The 26,043-nt window shown below is 30.5% G+C and overlaps 1 protein-coding gene across 3 annotated transcripts; it reads left to right on the top strand.

The window, feature by feature from the left end:
- On the top strand, positions 1-21,331 carry LOC142345406 (uncharacterized). Of its 3 annotated transcripts, XM_075397455.1 has the most exons (3): positions 1-108; positions 18,759-20,397; positions 20,979-21,331. In XM_075397455.1, the coding sequence occupies exons 2-3, from the start codon at positions 18,826-18,828 to the stop codon at positions 20,979-20,981; spliced, it is 1,575 nt and encodes a 524-aa protein (XP_075253570.1). In that variant the 5' UTR covers positions 1-108; positions 18,759-18,825; the 3' UTR covers positions 20,982-21,331. The 3 variants fall into 3 exon arrangements, with proteins under 3 accessions (XP_075253570.1, XP_075253569.1, XP_075253568.1); XM_075397454.1 differs by lacking the exon at positions 20,979-21,331 and having other exon boundaries at positions 18,769-20,550; XM_075397453.1 differs by lacking the exon at positions 20,979-21,331 and having other exon boundaries at positions 18,759-20,550.
- The last annotated feature ends 4,712 nt before the right edge of the window (positions 21,332-26,043 follow it).

The raw sequence follows: 26,043 nt of genomic DNA, 5'->3' as shown, positions 1-26,043 counted from the left end.
TTGTGTTCGTCTGTTCGGCAGTTGCATATTAAACTGTAATACTTCGAATAGTTTAGATCGTTGAGTTACCTATTTGATTGATCAAAAATATTAGAGATTACCAAAATTGTACGATTAGCCACCGATTGTTTCATTATCTTTTTTTGACAAACTGATAATTGATTTTACAACTCCAATATTATCAACTGAAAAAATATTATCAAACTCCAATGTGAAGTCGAGAGTTTTGAGAACTTCGCGACATCGCAAGCTGTTTATAGTAATTTTTTTTCAAATCCCGATAAGAACGCAGATGTTTCGCGAATCATATTGCAATCAAAATCAAGCTTTTATAGGCATGGCCAACTTATTTTTCTAAGTTGATTTTACCAATTATATAAAAGGTTAAAATCGGGGTGAAAAGATAGAGGCGAAAATATAGAAGGGTGGAATAATGGAGAAGTGAAATGATAGGGAGTTAAACAAATAGGGGTGAAAAGCGGGACAACTTTTACATGGTAATATTTTGTTTCAAGAGGCCCATATGATGTTTAAACTTCCAGACAAAAAAGGTCAATTTTTTGATGTTTAAAAAAATATATTTGGCGGTCTGGAAGTTCTAATGTGCCAAAACTTTACAGTGCCAGAAAAAAAATTGTCAGAAGTTTCTATATCCATAGTCAGAGTTGACTTGCATGAATTTAAATTTCCGACATCTTCAGAAATCATTTCAAAATTTTGGCCACGCTGCTCTCGATAAATGCCGTAAATTCTTGGCGATTTCATGCAGAGCCACGAAACCTCAACGTCATGCTTTGAGGTAGCAAGATCATCTGACAGAGTAATTATTTAATTTTGCCATGAGTTTGTCAAACTATTCTTTTGTATTTGAAAATTGAAGTGACGCCACCCTTAGTCTCTTGACACAATGTTAGAGAACGCGGGTAGAGCCGGTAAAGCGTGGAGCAAAAATGAGACTTAAAATTTTAGAAGCTCTGTTTGGTTCATTTTAAATGCTATTTTGAGACAGATCTATGAAACAACGTAACAGATGTCTTTCAGTAGTCCAACATCAAAATTAAGCATTCGACTCTGATTCTCACTCTTTTGTTTTTTTGGCGGTAATCAGTCAACGACGCCTGCCTCAACCGGAAACCTATGTACACAATAATTTTCTCACAAACAATTTGACTTTTGTTGTAAAAAAATGTTTCCAAAAAAACGATACTATTATGAATTATATTTTCAAACTCTAGAAATTTATAGCAACTTTTGTTTCGAATTTTCATCAAACTTCTTAATTTCGCCTCTCATTTTTTTTTGCATAAAAATGTCTTTTAAAGAGGCAAAAGAAAATAACCCTAATTTTGTTTGATATTCTTGTATTTGGGAAAAAACTAAAATAGTTTCCAGGAAACTCCGTAATCATGGAAAATCAAAGAGTCGGATCAAATGTCTACCAAAAAAGAAGTCCATTATAAACAATTAATCGAAGGTTTCATTATATTTTTGAAATCAACGCCTCCTGTTACGTAAAAATTTGCTATCTTGCATTTCACTGCTTTTTTACGACCAGTTTTGGACTTTAATCTCCATATCTTCTCAAGTTTGTTACCGCTATTAAAAAAAATAAGGGAGTTTTTATTATTGGTGGCTTAGAGCACGTATCAGACTTCCTCAAAATTTGGGATGGTTATTAAACTAGCTCGGATTCCCAGAATATTACTTTTTTTATGTGCAGTGAATGGTCTGAGCAGAAGAAACTCCTTCTTCAATATTATAAAAAATGTATTTGGAATCTTTTTTTCGTACATTTAATATGATACCAAAATGCTAGGTACATTTAAAAGTAATTTTAAGCAGTGTCACAAACATCAAATAATAAATAATTTGCGTTAAAGTTGGTTCCTAGTATTGATTCATTACGTTTTAGCTTTTTTTCAAATCAATCAAACTGTTCGTATAGTTTTTGACACAAATTTCTAACATAATCTGTGTGGTTTTTTTGACACCGACACTTTTTCATTCAATTTTTGACGAAATGTCTGTTTTCGTAATTGTTGATTTGAAATATCCCACAAATTTTCATTTGGATTCAGATTTGGACTCCTTGATGACTATTACAAAACTTCCGGTTCCTTATTTGGAAGAGATTGCCAACAGCTTTTGATCAATCCATAGGAGCAGCAACTTAGTGGAATCTAAGATATTGAAAATGCAAGTTTTTGTAGGCTTTCTAACTTCCAAGTAAACCAGACATTTTAGCTTGCTTAAAAAATTGACGCACGGCTGATCCCATTTTAAATCAAAACCATGAGTGACAACTCGTCCAAATTCGAATTTTGTGCCATTTTGTCAAGGAATTTCCTTGCATTTTTTGAATGAACTCTCGCACACTTCTTTTGCTGGAGATTACTTGAGCCCGGTACTTTTTTGGTATCATTTGTATGCATCAGGATTTTAAGCTGAGCTACTCTTATTTTTTGTTCATTAAAATTGTGCTTTTGATTGGTAGCAACATGAAAAACGGTAAAAAAAGCATAGCAGTTTAATGAACTTTGCGGTGCAAGCAGAGAAAAAATACAATGAAATCTAAATCAAATTTTTAGAATCTTGCGCAACTTGTTACACCTAAGCAAAGACCAAATGTTTTAACCAAAATAAAGGTTAAAGAAGACAAATTGTGCTGTTCGTAGCTTTTTAATATCATGACATTTACATCTCGTATTTTGTCTCTGCTTTTAAGTAATTGTAAAATGTGGATCCCAGCGCACCCTCGCATTCGCTCAACGTTCGCTGGGATGCCACATTTTACAATTACTCTACAGACATTAAAATTTCGATCGAATAGCTCATTTTTGAGTAATTTCACATTCACTAAATTTTCACTGTGTTAGTCAAATTTATAATTACTTTATACATAGTAAATTTTGATCAAATAGCTCATTTTGATTAATTTTTTATATTCACTCAATTTTTTGCTTGAGATCCACATTTTTGCAATTATATATTTTAAAAATTGATTAAATAACTCATTTTTTGATGAATTTTAAAAATATCGCCAAAATGTTAGATTTGAATTATTTTTAAAATATTTGATCAACATTTAATATATGAAAAATTATTTTTTAAAAATTTCGAAATAAAAATAATGGATATATTTTGTGAAACTTGTAACAGAGAGTTCAAAACTAATAAAACACTTCATAAACATTACTCGAGTAAAATACATAAGGATAAAGTGGAAAAATATCAAAATCAAGATATGATGAATAAATTAGATGAATATATCAAGACATTACCCAATGATATTAATACTTGTTTTAATAATTCTGTTATACAAATAAAATCAATTCTCAATAAAGATGATGGATATAAGGATAACTTTGAAGATATTTTTACTAACATAACATCTTTTATTCATAATCCAATAAAAATATATTTATCCGAAGAAATTGAATATAAAAAAGGAGAAACAAAGTTTATTATGGGACATACTACTATTCCACAAGTTTACACAGCAGGTATTTACATATCACATTTGAATAAAATAGAAAAATTATTAAAGGAGGCAGAATTAAAAGAATCAGGTTGGATGATTCAAAGGAGAATATCACGAACATTACATATTTCGTATAATAATTCAGCTGGTGGATCGTATATAGAATTACCTTTCAAATCAACATATATTATTAATGTTAAGATTGTGGATGATGATATGTGTATAATTTGGAGTTTATTAGCATATGTGTTTCCAGCAACAAAGGATAAACAAAGAATATCTAAATATTTAGATCATCTCAATTCAATTATTTTACCATCCTTTGATTTTCCATATAATTATAATGATATAAAAAAGTTACACAAATTGAATAATGTAGATTTTAATATATTTGAGATTGATGAAGATAAAAGAATTAAAGGAATGATATTTAGATCTCATAATAATTATAAGGGTTGTAATCTTTTATTATATAAAAATCACTATGTTTTATGTACTAATATATCCACTGTAATTAGAAATTCAAATAGAATGTCATATCCATGTTTAAATTGTCTAACAAGCTACTCATCAGAACAAATATTAGAAAATCATAAAATAATGTGTAAAGAACATAAAGCAGTAACAATTACCTATTCGCATAATGATTACCATCAGTTTGATAAATGGTGTTACAAAAACAGAGTTCCTTTTACAATGTATTGTGATATTGAGAGTTTTAACACTAAAGTAAACACACAAAAACCATTCTGTTATAATCTTATAATTAAATCTAGTTATCCTGATCTAATGGAAGAACATGAAGTTACTTATATGGGTAAAGATTGTGGTGAACATTTAGCCAACACTATAATAAAATATGAGGATAAATTTAAAAAACTACTGAATGAAAACATTGTAATGAATGATGAATCAGTTACTGGAGAACCTAATATTTGTTTCTATTGTAATAAAAAATTAGGTGAAGACATAGTAAGAGATCATGACCACTTTAATGGTAAATTTAGAGGATATACTCATAATATACGTAATTTAAATGCTAAGAAACCTAATTTTGTTCCACTATACTTTTATAATGGATCAAAATATGACATACATCTTTTCATTAAAGAATTAGCTATAACAAAGTTGAAGATGAAAGCATTAGCTAAAACAGAAGAAGAGTTCTTTTCTTTAAATATAGTATGTATTAGAATATTAGATGCATTTAGATTTTTTACACCACTAAGTTTAGATGTAGTAGCAAAAACATTAGGTGGAGAACAAAGAAAAGGATTTTATCCTTATGACTGGATTGATGAAAAATGGGAAGAAAAAATGAATTCAACTGAGTTTCCTCCACAAGAAACATTCTATTCTAAACTAAAACAAGAGGGAATATCAGATGAGGATTATCTTAATGCTAAAAAAGTATTTGACAATGATTGTAAAACTTTTGCAGATTATACAATTATGTATCTAAAACAAGATGTAAAATTACTAGCAAAGGTATTTGAAAAATTTAGAGATAAATGTATAGATGAATATAAAATAGATCCATGTTATAGATATTCATCACCAAGTTTATCATGGATATGTGGATCAAAGTTTACAGAACAAAGATTAAAACATTACCAAAAAGATACATATGATATATTACTCATGATTGAAAAAGGAATAAGAGGTGGTATTGCATCAATACTTGGTGATAGATATGTTAAACCTTGGAATAGATATACACAACCAGAACATTATGAAATAAATAAATTATGCAAGTTATTGGATAACATGGACTTTGACCCATTGCATAGCATGGCCTTTGACTCAAATAAAGCACAAGAAGACTATCTATTATATTTTGATTTTAACTCATTATATCCATCATGTATGGTAGAAGAACTACATATTGGTGAATTTATTAAATGTAATGACCTACTTTACGAAACTACTAAAGATGGAGACTTTGGTGTAATATATGAAATAAATTTTAAATATTCCAATGACCTCAAACAGAAAACAGAAGTCTTCCCTTATTTTCCAGAAAATTCAAAACCATATACTGAAGAATTTACTAATTATCAAGAAGTAAACAAACCCAATAAATACAAACCATTAGAGAAATTAATGCTTACATTACATGATAAAAATAACTATGTTATAGAAGGAAGAATGCTTGATTGGTATTTAAACAATGGTGTTAAGTTAGAAGATATAACAATTCTCAAAAAAATCGAATATGAGAAAAGTAAATGGTTAAAACCATATATAGAGTATAATGTAAAGAAAAGAGATGAAGCAAAAGCTAATAATGATAAATTTGGTGAAATGTTTTATAAATTAATGAGTAACTCATTCTATGGTAAAACTTTAGAAAATGTAAGAAATAGACAAGATGTAGAAATTGTAAATAAACTAGATAGATGCAAACAACTAGTAGGTAAAGCAACATATAAATCAACATCAAAATTTTCTAATAATCTTGTTGCTATACACAATTATAGAAGTGTAGTTAAACAAGATAAATTTAATTATATAGGATTTGTAATATTAGAACTTAGTAAACTTAAGATTTATGAATTTGTGTATAATGTATTGAAACCAATATATAATAATAATTTCAGCTTATGTTACATGGATACTGATAGCTTACACATACATCTAAAAGATGACCCAAACAAAATGAAAGAATACATAGGAAGTAAATTAGGACAAATGAAAGACGAGTTAAAAAACGAATACATAACAGAAGCTATATTTTTAGCACCAAAAGTATACTATTTTGAAACAACAAAAGAACAAACTCTTAAAGCAAAAGGTGTAACCAAACCATCTCAAAAACATCAACTAAACAGAGATGATTATTATAATGCATTGTTTAACAATGAAAACAAATATGTTGAACAATTTAAACTAAGATCAATTAAACATGATATGAATATTGTAAATGAAAAAAAGCTTGCATTATCACCATTTGATGATAAAAGAATTGTAGATGGTTTAAAAACTAAACCGTATGGTTCGAATACCTAATACTATAATAATTTATAAAACTAAATATAGAACTAAATATAAAACTAAATATAAAACTAAGTAATTTTTATGATAAAAGGTTTTACGTAAATAACATTAAAAGCTATCCTCACGATGAATATCTATATCTATTGAAAAGAGATCTAGTAAACAAAATCTGTGAAGCATATTTAAATTTAAATCCACGAAGCGGTTTCACCGATAAAGACCTGTGAAACAGCTTCGCTGATAAATAATATTAAAAAACTAACCATTAATGATGATAGAAAGTTAATCCTTGCTGCAATTACACTATATAATGATTTATTAAAATTATAAAAAAACGACTAAACTAGATAAACTTATAGAATTAAACAATCTAGAAAAACAAAACAGAAGAAATAGATTAGACGATAAAGTAAAACAACAAGAATATTATGGTGAAATAGAAGAGTTATTTGATCCTTTAACTAAAACACTAAATGCAAACAATGAAACATGGCTAACTCATAATGAACAAACATTAAGAGCAATAGATTGGCAAAATCAAGAGTTAGATAAACAAACTAAGATGATCAGTGAAACTGCTTCGCAGATCGAGCAAGCTGGTTCCCAGATTGGTGAAACTGCTTCGCAGATCGAGCAAGTTGGTTCCCAGTTTAATGAAGCCTTAATGAAGTCCAATGGCAAAGCTGTAGAGGAAGCTCGAGATAAACCAGGAATGTTAGTAGATAAAGACACGGCTCAAATTATTAATTTGATGTCAGTTCAATCTAACCCCCAATTAAAGTTAAAGTTCGGAAATTTAGATATTGGTGAATTTGAAATGAATGGTGTTAAACTAATTTACCAAGAAAATTCATTTATAGTTAATGATAATATATTTGAGTTGTCAGATGAATTTATAAACTTTCTTACTAACCCTAATATAAAACATGTATAAAGGGGACCATAAAGGGTCCCTAATATAAAGGGGACCATAAAGCAAACTCAAGATATAGCACCAGTTTATGTTGATACAAAAACAGCCAAACTTCTTCATGACATGGGGGCTCAAACTAATCCTCAATTAAAATTAGAACTCGTAGATTTACCTAGTAGAAGATATAAAATGAATGGTGTTGATATAATTCTAGAGCAGGGTGCATTTTTAGTTAGGGATAATGTATATGAGTTTTCAGAAGCATTTACTGTTTTTCTTACTAAAACAAATGTAACATATGATGATAAGGTTGAGGAAGATGAAAACAAAATAAAAAGGTTTTTAAAGGATATTAGATATGATTTAGGAAAAGGGGATAAGAAAAGTGCTAGATATAGAACAATAAAACGTATAATGGGGGCAAAAGATGATGTATATGGTAGGGGACTAAATAGCAACCCAAATAATTTAATAGAAAGACTAGAATTATTAATACTAGAAACAAAAGCTCGTCATGATGGATTATATGACGAAATGCTAGATATATCTAAGCAACTATTATCTATGAATATTATTAATCAAGAACAACTAGATAATTTTGTTTTAACTATGGTAAATGAATAATGATGGAACAACAACAACTCCTAGCTAAAGAAGTATTTAGTCCTCAAATAACAAAGTTTAGAAGAGAAAGAATAATACCATTATATAAAGATGAAACATGGTCAGCTGATTTAATTGATAAGTCATCTTTAAGTAAATACAATAATAATTATAAGTTTATATTAACAGTTATAGATATATTCACAAAATATGCATGGGCTATTCCATTAAAGTATAAATCTGGTTTATCTATAACTAATGGCTTTAAATTAGTATTAGGCGAAAATCCACAAAGAGGCTCTCAACCTAGAAAACCAGAAAAGTTATGGGTAGATAGAGGTAGTGAATTTACAATAAAACATTTAAATCTTTACTTAAAGAATATGGAACCGGCAAAGCCGCTTCAGGGATAGAACTATATTCTACTTATAGTGATTTAAAAGCTGTGTTTATAGAGAGATTCAATAGAACATTATTACACATAATAAATAAACCTATGTTCATCAATGGTGATGGTAATTGGGTAAATATATTAAATGATGCAGTCTTAACATATAACAATAACATTAATTCAACAATTAACATGACACCAGTTGATGCTTCTAATAATCCTGATAAGGTTAATTACACTTTTAATTTTAAGAATATTAAGCCAAAATTTAAAGTTGGTGATTATGTTAGAAACGCAGATAAACGTAATATCTTCTCTAAAGGTTACACTTCTAATTGGAATAGAGAACTGTGTAAAGTTAATGAAGTTCTAAAAATACAACCACCAACATATAAGATAGAAGATATTAATGGAGAGATAATAGAAGGTAAATATTATGAACAGGAACTATTGAAATCTGAGTTTGATTTTGAATCTAATAATAAAGTTTTGGAATCATTAAATAAATTTCTTAAAATAAATAATGACAAGAAACAGATTCAATCAGGCTAAAAATCAATCAGGGAACTCACTTCTCGGATTAACATCAACAAACAACCTAACACTAAGTAAGGCTCGTGGGTTATTCCTAGAAGATAATGACAATATTGACATGAAGGATACCTATAAAATTACAAATGTACATCCTCCGTTAGATGAAAAGGATGTGGTTAATAAAGAGTATTGTGACAATAACTTATTATCCTCTTCTAATAAATTAGAAATTTTAAGTAGAAATATAACTGAACTAAGAAAAGGTGATTTTGATAAAGTTACAACTAAAACATTACAACTAAATGAAACACAAGTTAATGAAAATCTAATTAAAGAATTCATTAAATCAGCAAATGAAGTCACAAATGTTGTTAACTTTTGTAATAAAGTTGCTGCTGATACTATCTCTAAATATAATCAATTAAAACAAGAGATTGATAATAATAAGTTTAATCAGAATGTCACCAACTTACATTTAGATGATATGTTTACTAATGGTCTAAGGGAAATGAAAGAATACAATAAATCTCTTAGAGGTGTTATAGTAATATATATAATTTCTATACTTTTACGAAGTAAGTTACTTGATAATAAAGAGAAAGACAGACTTGAGATGCATTATGGATTTAAACAAGAAGATATAACGAAAGAAATAGAAAGTTTTTTCACTAATGAAAATGACCAATCTACGAAGTAGTTTCACTGATCCAACAGCACCGAGTGAGAGCTTACTGTATCCAAATTTATCATCAGTATCGGAACGGTTGATGCGCGAAGCTGCTGCTGTCAATGAACAGCAGATAAATGAAAAGATTCAAGCTAATAATAAATTTAACAATAATATTAACATTATAAAAGATATTAGAAATTATTATGAAACTGAAACTAATAATTATAATAAGAAGTTAAGTAGATATAAAAATTATATTAACGTAGCTGAGATAACAGAAATACTATTATCATCAATTGCAACAACAGCAACAACAACATCAGTTGCATTAACAGGTATAGGATTACCTTATTCTATACCCACAGCTTTTGCTACAGCAACTGTTTGTGGTTCATTATCAAAAACAATTAATACTAAAATAAGAAATAAAATTATAAAGTATTCACAAATGTATATTCTAGCTAAACAGTTTAGTGTTAAATTTAATAAACTATATACTAAATCAATGAATGATAATAAAATAGATAATGATGAATATAATGAATTAGTCAAGGTATATGAGGATTATAAGAAGAACAAGAAAAATAAATTAAGTGTTTTTTTAAGCTAAAGTTATTAGTGTTTAGTAATAACAATGTCTTTAGTAATAATAATATTAGTATAAATATTTACCGATAATCGTAATCATAAACATAAACATAAACATAAATATAATCATAATCAAATAATTATCTTTTCTTTGTACCTAAGTATAAACCATCTTCTTTTTTGTACTACCTTTATACCTTCACCAGTAGTTGCAATTTTCATTAAATCAGGTGTGGCTGATAAAGCAGCTCTAGGGTTTCTAGATGCCGCTGCAGTTCCTATTTTACTTGCAATCTCTAATGCTCTTATTGGATTATTAGCAACTTTCTTTCCAAAGTTAACTGTAGCTCTACCAACACTTTTAAAGAAATCTTTCAATCCCTCTGCTTCTATTGTTGCATCAGATACTGTCATTGATTTATTCCTTCCACATTTAGTGCAGGATCCTCTTAACATTTTAGTACCTTTTGGTGTAATAGCTCCTCTTATGTTATTAGTGCCACTATAATGTCTGCCACCAACACAATATGAATTGGTTTTGAACTTATTTAAAAGACTCATTTCTATATATAAAAAATAATGGAAGTTAAAAAGTATAATCCTTTTGTTGTTATGAATAAGTCTAAGTCTAAGCCTAAGACAAAGCCTAAGACTGAGTCTAAGCCTACGGGCTCTGCCCGCGAGCGAAGCTCGAAGACTAAACTTGAAGCTAGAGGTTTGTCTCTAGAGAATAAAAAGAAACTAGATACTATTTATGCTAAAGGTTTTGTTAAGACTAGTAGGAAATAATGATAAGGACTTTAATTATAATTATATCTATGATATGATATCAACCATCTTATTACCATCACTACTAACACTAATAACCTTTCTAGTTAATACTAATGCATGACATATAACATCGGCAACTGCAGCACTAAATTTAAAATTAAGTTGTATTGGTTGTAGACCTATATGATCACTTTGATATCTAGTATCAAATACATATATTCTATAACTACTTTTGAATGTTCTATGATTTATATACGGTTTTATATTATATGGTAGCCCATTATAATCTTTATTAAAGCTAACAATCTCTTTAAAAGCCTCATTATAATTATTAGTGCCATAATTAATATTCATTCTACCTTCAGGATAAAACTCACTACCAATCTTACAATAACATTCAGTAACATTCATTATATGAAATGTACTTGCATCATGAGTTTGTTCATTAACATTATTATTTTCAAAACCAACTATTATATATTGTGGTCTTTCCATACCACTTTCCATACCTAAATCAAACAAGAAGTTAGTAGCATTAGGTACGTTCTTATAAAATGTCTTTCTTTCATAATAACTGAAGTCTATATTATTCTTTTTATTTAATCCTTTCTGTACAATAATTCTATTATCATTACTAGGATCAATACTAGGCACACACCATGATATATCTCTAATTTCTATATTATCATCATTAGCTACTGCATCAGCACCAGCATTAATTCTATATAGAGCTCTATCATTATTATTTCTTTTTAATATTAGTTTAAACCCTAAACCATATATAATCTTTTTTAAATCATTCACAAAACCAAATAGATCACTCATCTTAACCATCATATACATATGACCTCGTTCTGCAGCAATATGGTCACCTTTAAGTTGACTATCTCTATTACCTTGATTTCTAACAAAACCACTCTCATATTCATCATCAGTACTAGTTAATAACTTATACATCAATAGATTAGGATGACAATGATCTATATATTCAATGGTCCTACCACCACCAGTTTCAAGTTTAACTGAACTAAACAATGCCATCATACCATAATTAACTAATCTAATATTAGCATTATTAGCAAATACACCCCCAGCATCATCTGATACAACAAACTCTATCTCTAGATATGAATCGTGTATATTTGAATGATTCTCTTCTCTATTGAGTATAATATTAATGTTAGTATTGATTGTATTCATTGTTGCCAGATTATTTGGTTTATACTTTATAATCTTACTTTTGTGTATATCATTATTATAACCATAAGTTGCATCCAAATTAAAATCCATTTTTATTAGATAAAAAATGACTGATAACTTAATCTTATGGGAACTACCAAAGATACATGATGCTTTAACTAAAACTAAAGAAGAACACACACTTAACTTTAAAATGATAAAGCCAACAGAAAAGTTTAACTTTAGTGAACCTGTACTTAATAAAACAAAATTAGGTTTAATTAGATTATCAGTTTATAACTCAGTGTTTAATGTGAATAGAATGAACAATCAACTCATATATGATACCCAAGGTGAAACATGGTCAAATACCCGTCTTTTAGGTATTACACCAGGTGCATATGAATTATATGAAAAAGCAGAATTAATAAAAGAAGAAACTAATGGTAATGTTATAATAGAAATTGATAAGAATACAATGAAAAGTTTAATGGAAGTAAAACAAAGTGCAATTAACTTTGACATAGAAAATTCAATAGCCCCATTACTAGGATTTAGAAAAATAGTTTATTATAAAGGTAAATATACATCTCAGAAAAATGTTGATATTATGGGTTTTAGTAATATTAACATTCATTGTAATGTGATATCTGGTGTTAAAGATAATGGTAAGGATACAGACATATTATATACTTTTAATCTAACTGAACCACCAGGTTACTTGATAAATATTATACCAACTAATATCTTATATCAAAATGTAACTAAAGATAGAATAGAATATATAGAGTTTCATATTAAAGATGAGACTGGAAGACCTATAGACTTTAATGGTGATGTATTAAGTTTTACTTTACATCTAATATAGTTAGCAGACGAAGGTCTGTTTGATTTAGTTACAGACTTAGACTTAGACTTTACTTAGGCTTAGGCTTAGACATAGTCATAGATTTAGACTTAGACTTAGACTTATCTGCGAACGAGCTCCGCTCGTGGTAACCCAAGCAGGTTCCCTGATACTTAAACTAAACTACAAAACTCTCCGATCCCAATTAATTCTTAGTTTACCATTGATATTTTTTTTTAATTATATCAATGACAATGTAATTATAGGGCTCTTTCCATACCTTATTACATATATTAGCAAAATCATTATAACTAAGTTCCACATTATTAAAGAAATCTTGATATATAGATATGAGGGCTTTACCTCTCTGTTCAAATAAAATAAATAGATTACAGTTCTCTCTAACACTCTGCCTATCCAGAGAGAACAGGTTTTGATTAAGATATATCATATTACAATTATTATGTCTACCCCTACAAAAGTATTCATTAATAACTTGTTCTTTGGCTCTAACATCAGCGAATATCATTAGTTTCTTTAAGTCTTTGGGTAGTTTATCAGGAGATGGTAAATCTTTTATATCTTTAATAAATTCAACATCTGCTTTTGGGTTTATTCTTTCTATACCATGGTACTGATCACCAGTAGGTCCAATGATATATAGCTTATCAAAGTATATACTAGCTAGAATTAGTTTTTTCAATAAGAATGTCTTACCACATTCACTAGGACCAGATATTACACATCTAAAGTTATCTGGGAATGCGGCTTCAGTAATTATATCATCATCATTTAACCATGAATATAGATCATCATTTATATTAATGGCAATAGGACTTGTTTGGATTATATTACTTCTTGGTGGTGATATATCCAGATTAGGACTACTTCGCGGATTATAACTACCCCCTTGATTATAACTATTTCTCTGATAGATAGTCTCATCATTATCATTATCATTATCATAAACATTGACATTATCATTATCATTATCATTAGCATTAACATTATCATTATCATTATCATTATCATTAAACTTAACATTATCATTATCATTAACTTTATCGTTATCATTAATTTTATCGTTATCATTAACTTTATCATCTGTGAAGAAGGTTCCCTGATTATCATTAACTTTATCATTATCATTAACTTTATCATTACAACCCAAACAGAAACACTCATTATACATTCCTGGATATTTACATTGATTACTAGAATATTCAAAGCATTGTTAATTCTAAATCCTCTATCAATAAGATAGATCATGTATAAGCAATAAGCCCCACAATAAGATTCATCATATTGTTGTATTCTTTCATTAGAGCCTAGATTGACATACTCTTCTAAGAATAATGGAGGAGTTTCTATACCAAAACTATCAAAGTAATACACTGGACCACCTTCTCTTCTTATAACTAAAACCCAATGTGTACCTTCAGTTGGATGTAAATTTACAATAATGTTGGAGTTGGGTTCACTTACGTTATTTGGAGTCTGATCTCTCATTACAATTTCAATTGGTGTTAGACTTATATCTTTACCTATATCTTTTATTCTGATATCACTCATAGCACTATTATCAATATTAAATTTATTATTGAATTCCTCAAAAGTTAGGATAAGCATTTTCTTATAAATATTATTAATGTTTAATTATAACTCTAATTATAAGTCTAAATATAACTCCAATTATAGTCTAATTATAACTCTAATTATGGCTAAGCATGGTCGAAGACCCATAAGTCTAATTATGTCTATATTTATCTATGTTTTCATTTATAAAAATGGAGACAGGTAGTGTGGTTATAATTTTTATTCTCTTAATTATATTTTGTTTTATAGTATATGATTCAATACCGAGTAAATATGCAAAACTAGAAGAAAGCTTTGGTGGATTTATGAATAGGAGTCTAGTTAGATTTGAATATGAAAAGTCACCATTACACACTATTGTCTATGGTGGAACTGGTACGGGTAAAACATATTTTGTTAGACAATACTTAAAATTATACTCAGTCCAAAATCAAGATCCGCGAAGTGGTTACACCGATCAGGATCAAAATCAAAATCAAGATCAAAATCAAGATCAAGATCAAGATCAAAATCAAAATCAAGATCAAAATCAAGATCAAAAACAAAATCAAAATCAAGATCAAAATGTAGTTATAGTGTGTAAAGATGACAGAGACTGGATAAATCCCGAGACTAATAAGTTTTATACTGGATTTAATAAATGTGATATGAATATGATCACAAAAAACAATATGCAAAAATTTCGAAATTGTGTAATAGTACTTGATGATATGGGTGATAAGTTAAATAAGGATATAGACTATTATTTTACTGAAGGTAGACATTATAATATTCAAATGATTGTAATGTGTCATAAACCAGCTCAAATAAATAATACAGCAAGAATGAGTTGTGATACTATTTATTTAACAACTTATAATGGATCTGATCTATTTAAAAACTTTAATGAGATATATAAATGTGAACATGACTTTAGTAAAATAATTAATGAGTTAAATAGTAACCATTATAATCGTACAGACGGAATGTCAGATGAACTTCGTTATGGTATAATTAAATATAATAAGAAAGAAAATACTTTTATTATTGTTAAAAGTAATAGAACAATGATATATGATTCAAGAGTTGGTTTCCTTGATTTAAAAGCTCTCAGTTTAAAAGATGAGTTAGGAAGAGAAGATATAAATAAACTTATAGCATATATGAAACCACTCATGATAAATGCAACAGATAGAAATACTATTAGTCATGATAATTATCAATTTTATTTTAATAAACTTCTTACTTTAAAAGGTATTAAAATACAGAATGATGTTTTAACTCAGGAAGTTGTTAAAGCAAATGGTCTTAGATTATTTTCAACTATTTTAGGTATTATAAGTTCAGGTTTAATGATATATAATTTTATGAGTCCTGATATATCAGTAGGAAATGACGGACATGTGGCAACTGCAGCCAGTACTATGTTGAATAGAACAAGTACATTATTGAACTGTGGATTTGGCAGAAATCAAGATCAAGATCAAGATCAAGATCTGGAACATGAAAGGGAATATACAGATGGAGAAACATGGTCGAATACCCATCAGCGAAGCTGTTACACAGATCAGCGAAGCTGTTACACAGATCAGCGAAGCAGTTACACTCATAAATATACTGGGATTTTAAATAAAGAGGGACAAGAGAATTTAAACAGTCTATATGTAAATAATGAAGAATTTAGAAAGGAAATTATAAATTATGTTAAAAATAAAATGCAATTAAACCTTGAAGCAATTTTAGATAAGAGATTTAAAACTAATATACTCAATACGTTAGGAAATAAATATTTAGCAGAGTGTATCAAATCTAAAGATAATACTAAAGATTTAATTGAGAAATTGGCTAAATATATATGTTGAGTATAATTGAAATCAGTGAACGAACTTTGTTCGTGGTTTACCAAACTGTTCAACGGAGTTGTTTGGTTAACCACGAGCGGAGCTCGTTTGCAAATTCGCAGATTTGACCAATTATAAATGGTTATAAAATGTTTAGAGTGTAACCAGAAATGTGGAAACATTGCTTGTTTAAAATATCATTACGAATCATGTCATAAAGATAAAATTGATAAATGTATATGTGGTAATATAACAATAAGTGCTGTTTGTGCTAATGATTTTTCTCCATGGGGTTGTTCTTTAAAAAATGAATCTAGTTCTGGTTCTGGTTCTGGTTCTAACTCAAATTCCAGCTCTAGCTCTAACTCTAGTTCTGATTCTGGTTCTAGCTCTAGTTCTAGCTCTAGTTCTGGTTCTGACTCTAGTTATAGCTCTAGTTCTAACTCGGACCCTAACCCTAACTCTAACTCAGTCCCTAACCTTAACCCTAACCCTAATCCTAACCCTAACTATAACTCAGAAGTATTAATCAGAAATTGTAATAAATGTAATTATAAAAAACCACTAACTGATTTTGATGAGAATAAGTATACATGTAGAAGTTGTACTTCAGCTAAAGTTAATTGTCCATATTGTGCTTCTATTGTGAGATATGATGGGATACGAGCCCATGTAAAGAAACAGCATCCAGGTGTAGAATTAACTAAAGGATTTAGTAGAAATCTAACTGAAAAACAAAGTTCTAGAACTGAAAGTGCTTTAGCCATTAGACAAAATGAAGAAGATTGCTCATGTAAATATTATAATTTTGTATCATTTCTTATTAATAATGGAATAAATATAGAAAAAGTAAAAGAAAATATAAATTTATTAAAAAGTATAGATAATTTGAAATAAAAGTATAAAAAATATAAAAATTTATAAAAATTTATAAAAAGAGGGAATCACTCCTTAAGAGTGAAAAAGAGCGATATTTTCTACTGGCGGATCACTCCGAATAAGAGTGAATCGCTCTTAAAGAGTGAAATGTAAATTTTGCTTTGATTTTTTAATTTTTTATCTTATTTTTAATTTAAATTAATTTCTGATTAATTATTGATCCAATATAGAGAGAATATAGAGAGAATATTCAAGAAGACATTGAAAAAAAAACACTTATCACTGTGTTTCCACCGATCTCAGTGTTTTTGACTGTATACCCATCACAGTGTGTCCCATATACAGTCTCACAGCAGGGATCATCCTTTTTAAGAACTGTGAATTTGGTTTTTTTTGTTTTTTTTATCTCACTTAGTTTCATAGTTTTTTTTCATCAGAATCCTGAAAGGCGGCGTTCACTGGAGTCAGTGAGGAAGGAACCCCAAACCTTCCGTTTGCTAAAGCAACTTAACTAGACTCGATGATTTAACCACTACGCCAAGTGAGACAGGAAGTTTTAGTTTTAGATTGGTTAAATATTGATTAGGGGAATATAAGAAAGTTTTAATTATTTTAATATTTTCATTTTTTTGTTCAAGTTTTCTTTTTTATTCAAGTTCATTTTCGCAAGTTGGTTTTACGTGCTTGTTAGTTTTATACTAGTACTGGGATACGTCCACCGGAGTCGGTGGGGATAGAACCCGAACTATCGGTGAAACCGCTTCATGGATCCGTCTGATAATGGTTAATTACCAGCTTAACTCTGTACTAGTGGTTTGCACTAAGTGAGACAAGAAAGGATAGTTTTTAATTGTATAAGAAGTGAATATAGAGTGAATATACAGTAGTAGATAAAACAGGGAAACCAGCAAGCAGTAAAATTTGTTCCATTCGACGTGCACGATTAGCGTTAGGAGAAAAGGAACAAATTTTGCTGGTGGCTGGTTTCCCTGTTTTATCTACTACTCTTTTATAAACTGGGGTAGAATGCTACAAAATACAAAACAAATAATTAAATTTTGAGTTTTAGATTCGAAGCTTTTAGCTTTTATCTTAACTTCAAAAATTATTTGTGTTTGGGGTTTGATATGAAAACATCACAACAGAGAGATTTAACATGACATAACAATTTAACATGAGATTAAATCATCCGCTTAATTTGTGAGAAAACCTGCCTGCTGTATTGCCACAGAAATAAAATTTTTCAACGCAATTCACCACATTAGCCGGAGTTTGGTGAATTTTAACAGAAAATCAAGTTATTGAACTTTGTAGGGTGAATTTATCATTCTTGTAAGGACCGAGTTTTTTTCACCTCATTCACAGCAATCCTTACGTTTTTGGAAGTGAAAACTTTTATAATCTCGACCCGGATGGGCAATTACTTTAACTTTCGCATAGTAATTAAATTTAGTACATAGCAACTACTAATCGGTGGTTTTTGTGGCAGCAAATTATAGCACTGCAACTAAACTTGATTCATTTTTGTTTTAATCCTTTCCGATCAAATCACAATCATGCAACAAAGTAGCTGTTCATGTGGTGAAACAGAATGCGATTTATTTTACTGTCTCAGTTGTCTACAAGAGGGTGATTCAGAGAAGGAACTGCTTTGCCCAATTTGCGTCGGAGGGCATATCAAGAAAAGTCACAATGTCAAAACGATCAAGGATCACACACCTGTTATCTGCAACACCCACAAAATACTCAAAACTGAGTACTGTAAAAGTTGCGATACAACAATTTGCTGTAACTGTAGGAAAAATCACAGAAATCATGAAATTGGCGACTTGGAAGTTCGAGCGAAAGAGTTGAAAACTGAAGTTTTTGAACTTTTATCCGAGCTAGATTTGAAAGAGAAGCCGCTTCAACGTCGAAAAGAACACTTAAATGACGCATCGACTACGAATAATGAAAAACAACACAACCTTAAAGAAACGATTCTGAGGGAAATTGAGGCGCTTAAAACAGCCTGTTTAGAAAAAATTGAAGAAAATTTGCGCACGCTTAATGAAGAAAAAGAGAATTGTTCAAAAGCTATTGAAGAAATTTTGAAATTGCAGACAGGTAGTCGGAATTTGCTATCACTGAACAACGCGGCTCTTGTCGAACAGTTCCATGTTACCAAAAAAGCATATTCTGAACAGAAAGAAAACATTGAAAACCAAACAAACAAAGGAGAGGTAAATGTTAAATCGTGCGAAATTGAAGCTGTTCAGAACCAGATTGAAGCCTTCAAGGAAAGTTTGACGAGTATGATTCAAAATGAAACTCGACTTGAACCAGAAAATGTCGAAAATGAGTTGACGGTGTCCCTGGAAAGCGGGAAAAAATTACAGCCACCCAAATTGGAGGCTAGAAGTGTAGTCACTTTGGTGTATTTTTGCGAAAACTTCAAGTTAACAGTTGGAAATGGTGAATTGAGGATTGATAAATTACAAGTTGAGTTCCCACTCGTTACTTACAAGCAGGTTTCCACCCACAATTTTGATTGTGAAATAATGCGAACTTTTAAATTGATGTCCGATGTTTTGATTATATTGACAAACAATGGCAAATTATTCCAACTAGGAGAACGTCACAGTTCTTTGAACAGTAACTCGAAATTGATTGAATTCGAGCTACCGAAATTTGAAAATTTATTATTTCCTTATAATGTTGGTATGGCGGGATCCGATTGGTGTTACTGGGATGCGACAAAATCGAAAATCAAATACAGTCATGATGATGATGTGGAAGTCGCCTGCGACGTTTTCCCTAAACTGTTGACGTCATCGGCAGAATTTGCGGTATTTGAATTGGGCAGCAGTGCTTTACTGTTCGTTTACCCTCTCGAACAGCTCTACGGTAGAAGAATAATGCGTTTTGTTGTCCCGCGGAGATCAATAAACCACGTTGAAGTAATTGCCTGGAATGCGAATTTCATTCTTCTTCTAGTCTGGTCCATTCAGGAGCGACGCGCTGTGGAAGTTATATTGAAGCCAGGTCAAGACAAAGTCGGCAAGAAGTTCACGTGGCGAGAAAAAGATGCATCGAAGCCATTTGGGGTTACGCTGTCAAATAACAGCCTTAGAACCCTATTACCAGCTGTTAACACAGCTAACCCTGAAACAAACGAGATAGAAACCAAGTTTGTGTTTCAAAGCTTTTTGCATATTTAATTTAATTAAATACCCAAACACGCTACACAAAATCAATGCATTCTTTTATGTCAGGATTTATCCATCAAATAAACTTTCACACAGAAACCGAATAGAAAGTTATATAGTTTTATTTAAAACCAAACATCTCTTTCCCTCTGAGACACAGATACGCACACTTTATTTCTCACATCACATCGCACAAACCTACACTCGCAAGCACACTATAATTTTCGACATTGAGACGTGTACTCAAAATTTGGCCCTCTTTTTAAAAATCTTCCTTTAGAAATTTTGATAGTGGAAACATTATTACTTCATAATTCACAGCCTGTTATAACTTCTATATTTTTAATTTCTTGTTTTTTTAAAAAAAAATGAACAAACGTTTTTGGCTAACAGTTTAATCTTTTCTTCAATTTTGCAAAATTTATGAACACTTTTTGATTTTCTGCTGGTTTTGAAAACCTAAGTAGAATAGGAAAAAAAATTTCTAAACTTAAGTGACACTAAACTGTGTTGAATTGCAGTGATTTCCGAGTGATATGAACTGCCTTCCTCCGAGTTACTGTCAACATACTACATTGCTGTTATCAGCGTGGAGACGAGATCAATATGAGACGAGCAAAACTGAGTTGGATTCCTGCTTCGATATTTTCACATTCTTTCAAATCTTCTGTTCCTCGACAAGCGTCAAATTATTTCGCCATAGTAAATGCACTCGATGGCCATTTATCATAGAACTTTCGTCTCTAACTTACCTAATGCGAACCCAGTGCGTTGAAGTATTACATGACCTCACAAAAACCTGCATGTAAAAAGCATCCCCTTATGATAAAACTACTTTTTGGCAAAAACTCGAACTTACCTTTCAAAACCACACTTAGACAAGGAGGCTCGGTAATATGCGTTTGCACATAATATTCCGACCCCGCTCACCTACATTTTTCACTTAATTGTCTACCAAATGAGGAAGAGATAAAAAAAATTACCTTATCTTTAACAAATCACTAAATGAATAAAACAGTATACCTTAGAGGGCCGATGAGACTTGTCATTAAAATGACTACCAGAAAAGACGGCGACAAAAATCAACTAATTACAAATATTAATTACGACCAAAACTCTCCATTTTTTGAAACTTTCAATTACCGAATCAAAATGGCATCCGATAAAATCTATGGTAAGGAAAAATAAGCCTGCACTCCATTAGAAAAAAATATGGGACTTTTCCTCAATGGGACTTGATAGCAAGTCCACAAGAAAAGAACAGAAGGGCAAAGTTTAAAAAAACACTGCTGTTTTGAAAAAAATCTATGTCAAACTGATTAAAAACATAATTTATCAACCAAAATCATTGAGATTCATTTATTCTTCCGAAGAAAGTGAGTGATACCTTTCATTTTCCAGGATATGCCATACGACTAAAAAACGACAAACACAGGCAAAAACAAACAGCACAAAGTTTGCGCGAAAACAGTGTCCCAGCCAATTAAACAAAATAAAGCTTTACATTAGGATCAGTAAATCTAAGAGTTGCTTTTTTTTAATGGCAACAGAGGCGACCATTTTTGTGATACTGTGAAAAGAAAACAGAAATCTGAAAAAGAGTAAATATGCCAGAATCACGAATATTTTACGAAACCTCACGATACCGAGAAAATAAACCATTCAAGGTAAACAATAAAGTTGTGAAGAGCCAAATGTTTCTCGCCAGGTAGTGAAAGTGACTTGTCTATGGACTAAGTTAACAAATAGCAGAAGTGAGATTGGCCAAGCTCAAAAATCCGTTGACATTTTGAAAAACAAATTTTTCAAAACTCATAACACACAACTACAAAAATAGAAAGTCTGTATTGCAACGTCTTTGAACACATCTTACGCCTGTTGTTTTTTGAAACTAAGTCATAAGACTATAAGATAGCAAAAAATACAAGCAGAACTAAAAAAAACACAAACAAAGTTACGAAACTACAGTATGGCACACGACAACAAAAAATAACAACACATATAGAGCAAAAGGCTACCAAAATCTGCAAGTGAACGGTGTCGCAGCCCTTAAAACCATAAGCTAGAAATAAAAATTTTGCATATTTTTAGATCTTTTTACGTTTAATTTTTATTAGTAAATAGACAATTAACCAAAAAAGCAAAAAACAACAGAGGAAATGGGCATTTATCCAAAAAATCACAAAATTTTGTATGAAAGCTTTTAGTACCAAAACCAAGAAGCCGTTTTTTAAGCAAAAACTCACAAAGATTAATTTTGTGTCATATATCAAATAGTGTTTCGCCTGCAATTTCCAACAATAAGCTAAAAATTGACAGAAAGGGGATCGAAAAACTGACAGGTTCAAAAAAATCAATGAAACTTTCTGAAAACAATTAAATTCAATGTCATAAGAGATAACAGATAAAAACCGAATGCATTGTATAGGTTCACTTACACTTCTTGAGGAAGCCATTTGGATCTTTGATCAATTCAAAGTAGCAATCAGACTGCACAATTAATTAAAAAAGGAAGCAAAACACAAGAATTCAGTAAAAGCTTTCTAAAACTTTTAGTCGTAGACATAAAAACTACTAGTTTTTTTTGAAAACAGACTTCATCTTCTTTCGGCCTTATTAACGTAAATTCAGTTGTCATTTTTTGTGGCGTGAATTGAAAACTTTGCCGGTAATTAACATCAAGAAAACAATGAAAGCCAAATATTTTAAAAAACTGCAGAGATCAAAGAAATAGTAAAAAAAATTTCTGATTGTAGGAATCGATGATGAGATTAAACTTGATTTATCCTTGGATTTTTTAATCCTTAATTTCGCATCGTGCCAAAAAACACGCAAAGGTTTTAAATGTTTGTAAAATACATCAATTGTTACGTAAAAAATTTAAAAAATAAAAAAAAGAAAAATCTTAATACTAGAAGTTTTTATTGTGCGCCGAATTTCTGCTAGCTCTCTTTTGGAGTTTACGGAGAATGGTTCCGCGGTTTCTAGTTCTCTACTTCAGGCAAACTTACACAATGTGGACCAGCAAAAGCATATCTTTTGCACTATTTCACAAAAAATGGATTTTTGAAAATTACATAGAACAATTTAGCCAAAAAAACTTCAATCAAGCTGTTCACAAACGCTCCTCTATCTTTAAAGAGAACAATAACACTCTATCATTGAAAACCTACACGTATTTTTAATTGTATTAGCGAAATTGAGACAAATTTTTGCGAAAATTACGGAAAATAAGGAATAAACTGTCAAGTATTCACAAAAAATAAAACCTCCAAATATACGAAAAACGAATTTCGAATAAATCTTTTTAAATCAATATTCTAGGATGTACGAGTTTTCTGTTGATATCACTCGCAATTCTCTACGATGAGTAGATCAATCGGCCAAAACTGACTGAACAAAAAAACTTTGAGTATATAGGTCCTCCCTCCCCAGTAGAGTGGGGGTCGGAAAAATTAGCAGCAATTGAAGTTAACTGTACTCAGTCAAATTCGTTGATTTGTGATGTTCATGATAATATTAGTGTATCCAGTTGAATAAAGTTTCTGTTTAATTTATCTTAAAATACTAGCAAAAAATGCGCGATTAAATATTTAGTTGCTAATTTTTTCGTAAAAATTTTCACTAGTTCACCGAAAACAACTAAAAATTTATTATTAATTAAAACTAGGGCATTGAATAATTTTTTTGGTGGTTTATCAGGGGTAAACTATACGGTTATAATCATTTAATACCTGCACTTCACATCTTTGCTGTTCAACCTAATCTTTTAAGCATAGCTTCAATAAATTATATATAGCTTTGTTGGTTGACTATTAAATATAAACGCTACACTAACCTTTAAACAGATTAAAATAAAGAAATCATAAAAAGAACCTCGAGGACAGTAGAGAATATTGCGCGCGTCATCAAAGACGGGTGGTTTTGCCAAGCATTAACCTGCCATTCTCCTTCCAGGAGACGATTTAGAGTACGCCACTCTGAGGATAGGATTGCCAATTCGTAGATGACTTGACTAGTTGAACTAACCCATGTAGTATGGAGGGGTAACCCATGAAAACAATAACACGGTCTGGATTAACCCCAAAAATACCACATAGGCAATAAATTTACGTTATAATTCAAATGGGAGCCATCAACTGATTGGGTTGTGGAATGAATACCGACGAGCTCCTCGCACTGTTTACCATCTTGCTGTAGATATTTTGGTTGTTTAAGTAATCATTCAGAAGAATGGTGAAATTGTTTACTTAGTAACCAAATTTTTACAGCTAGAGGATAACTATTATGGTAGAGAGGTGGGAAGACCTATGCTTGCGTTAACTTTTGTCATTTAAATAATTAAAGTCTTACAACGCCTCGACAGTCTAAATTAGAGATGGAAAGGAGGGATTGGTAAGATTTTTTATTCCATTTAAGGGCAAAAATTACGTGAAAATTTTACCCTTATAGGATGCTATTTAAAAGAGTTTTTGTATGTGGACTTGTGGAATTGTTAATCGGATAATACGTCAATACGTAGTTTTCAATTCTGTGTTTCAACTTTGGATTTGTCTAATTGTTAACTCTTTGTTGCCTTTAAAAATTCTCTGGTTGCGCCCGGTTTGCGATTGCTTTGTTTGATTCAACAAATTTTCCAGTTTCTATTGTTTGGCAAAACTTTGTGCAATCGTTAAACGGCCCCAGTAGTGACAGTTTTGCAATTCTTCAATTCAAAAGATTTTTTTGCGGATTTTGATTTTTTGCTTTCTTTAACGGCTTGATTAAGTAAAAACGTCTTTTTGAGAACAAATTTATGTCTCTAGCGTGTTCTTCGATGTTCATCAAGTAAAATTGGGAAGTGATGATCACAGAAAAATTCCCCTGGGGTTAAACCAAACACTAGGCTACGCTATGATTAGACTATCCAGACACTGGATGGGGCTCTGGTTGGAGCGGCCGTGGTTTATCCCACGTGCGCGAACCAAGAGCGTCTGATCAGTGCTGGCCTGAGTCTTGCACCGCATCCTGGGTCCTCTCCATACCTAAATTTTTACCGTTAAGTTTTTCACTTCTGCTGAAATGACATTTCCCTTACTTACTTCACCTAAAAAAGTGACAAGTTTTTGACTAAAAAAACGCTTTAGCAGGCAATAGTTACATTGCCATCTAACAAATATAACCAAACAATGGTTCAACGAAGAAATGGATAAGTAGTTTTTATCTGCAGGAGAGCTATTTACTTTTACAAATGCACACGTAAAGGCTCATTTCTAGCCCATGAAAAAACTTGAGCTCAACTTTACTGAAAGACTGTTTTTTAACTTTACCCAAACAAGTTTACAGTCAGAACAAACTTTGTTTTTTTTTAGCATGTAAGCTTTTTGTACTTCCGACACATTTTCTATATGGCAGCAGTTACCTCACTAATTTTGCAAGTAATTGACTCAAATTCGAGCAAATTTTGATCACAGCATTTTCAAAAACTTTGCCTTGGATTCTCATCTGCCGAACTCTGCTAAAAATTAACCAAAGTTTTTGTGACGCAGTATTCTTCTTTGGTTTCTTCTGGAAATGTCGAGAGCATGGTGTTTTCGAAATCAATTG

Source organism: Convolutriloba macropyga, chromosome 9 (assembly GCF_964194025.1).
Source record: "Convolutriloba macropyga chromosome 9, txConMacr16.3, whole genome shotgun sequence".
Lineage (NCBI taxonomy): Eukaryota > Metazoa > Xenacoelomorpha > Acoela > Convolutidae > Convolutriloba > Convolutriloba macropyga.
Note: the sequence above shows the minus strand (reverse complement) of the source record. Positions and strands in the feature narration are given on the sequence as shown.

Excerpts from the sequence above, each read along its gene's own strand:
- LOC142345406 (XM_075397454.1), top strand. The coding sequence starts at position 18,826 with ATGCAACAAAGTAGCTGTTCATGTGGTGAAACAGAATGCGATTTATTT.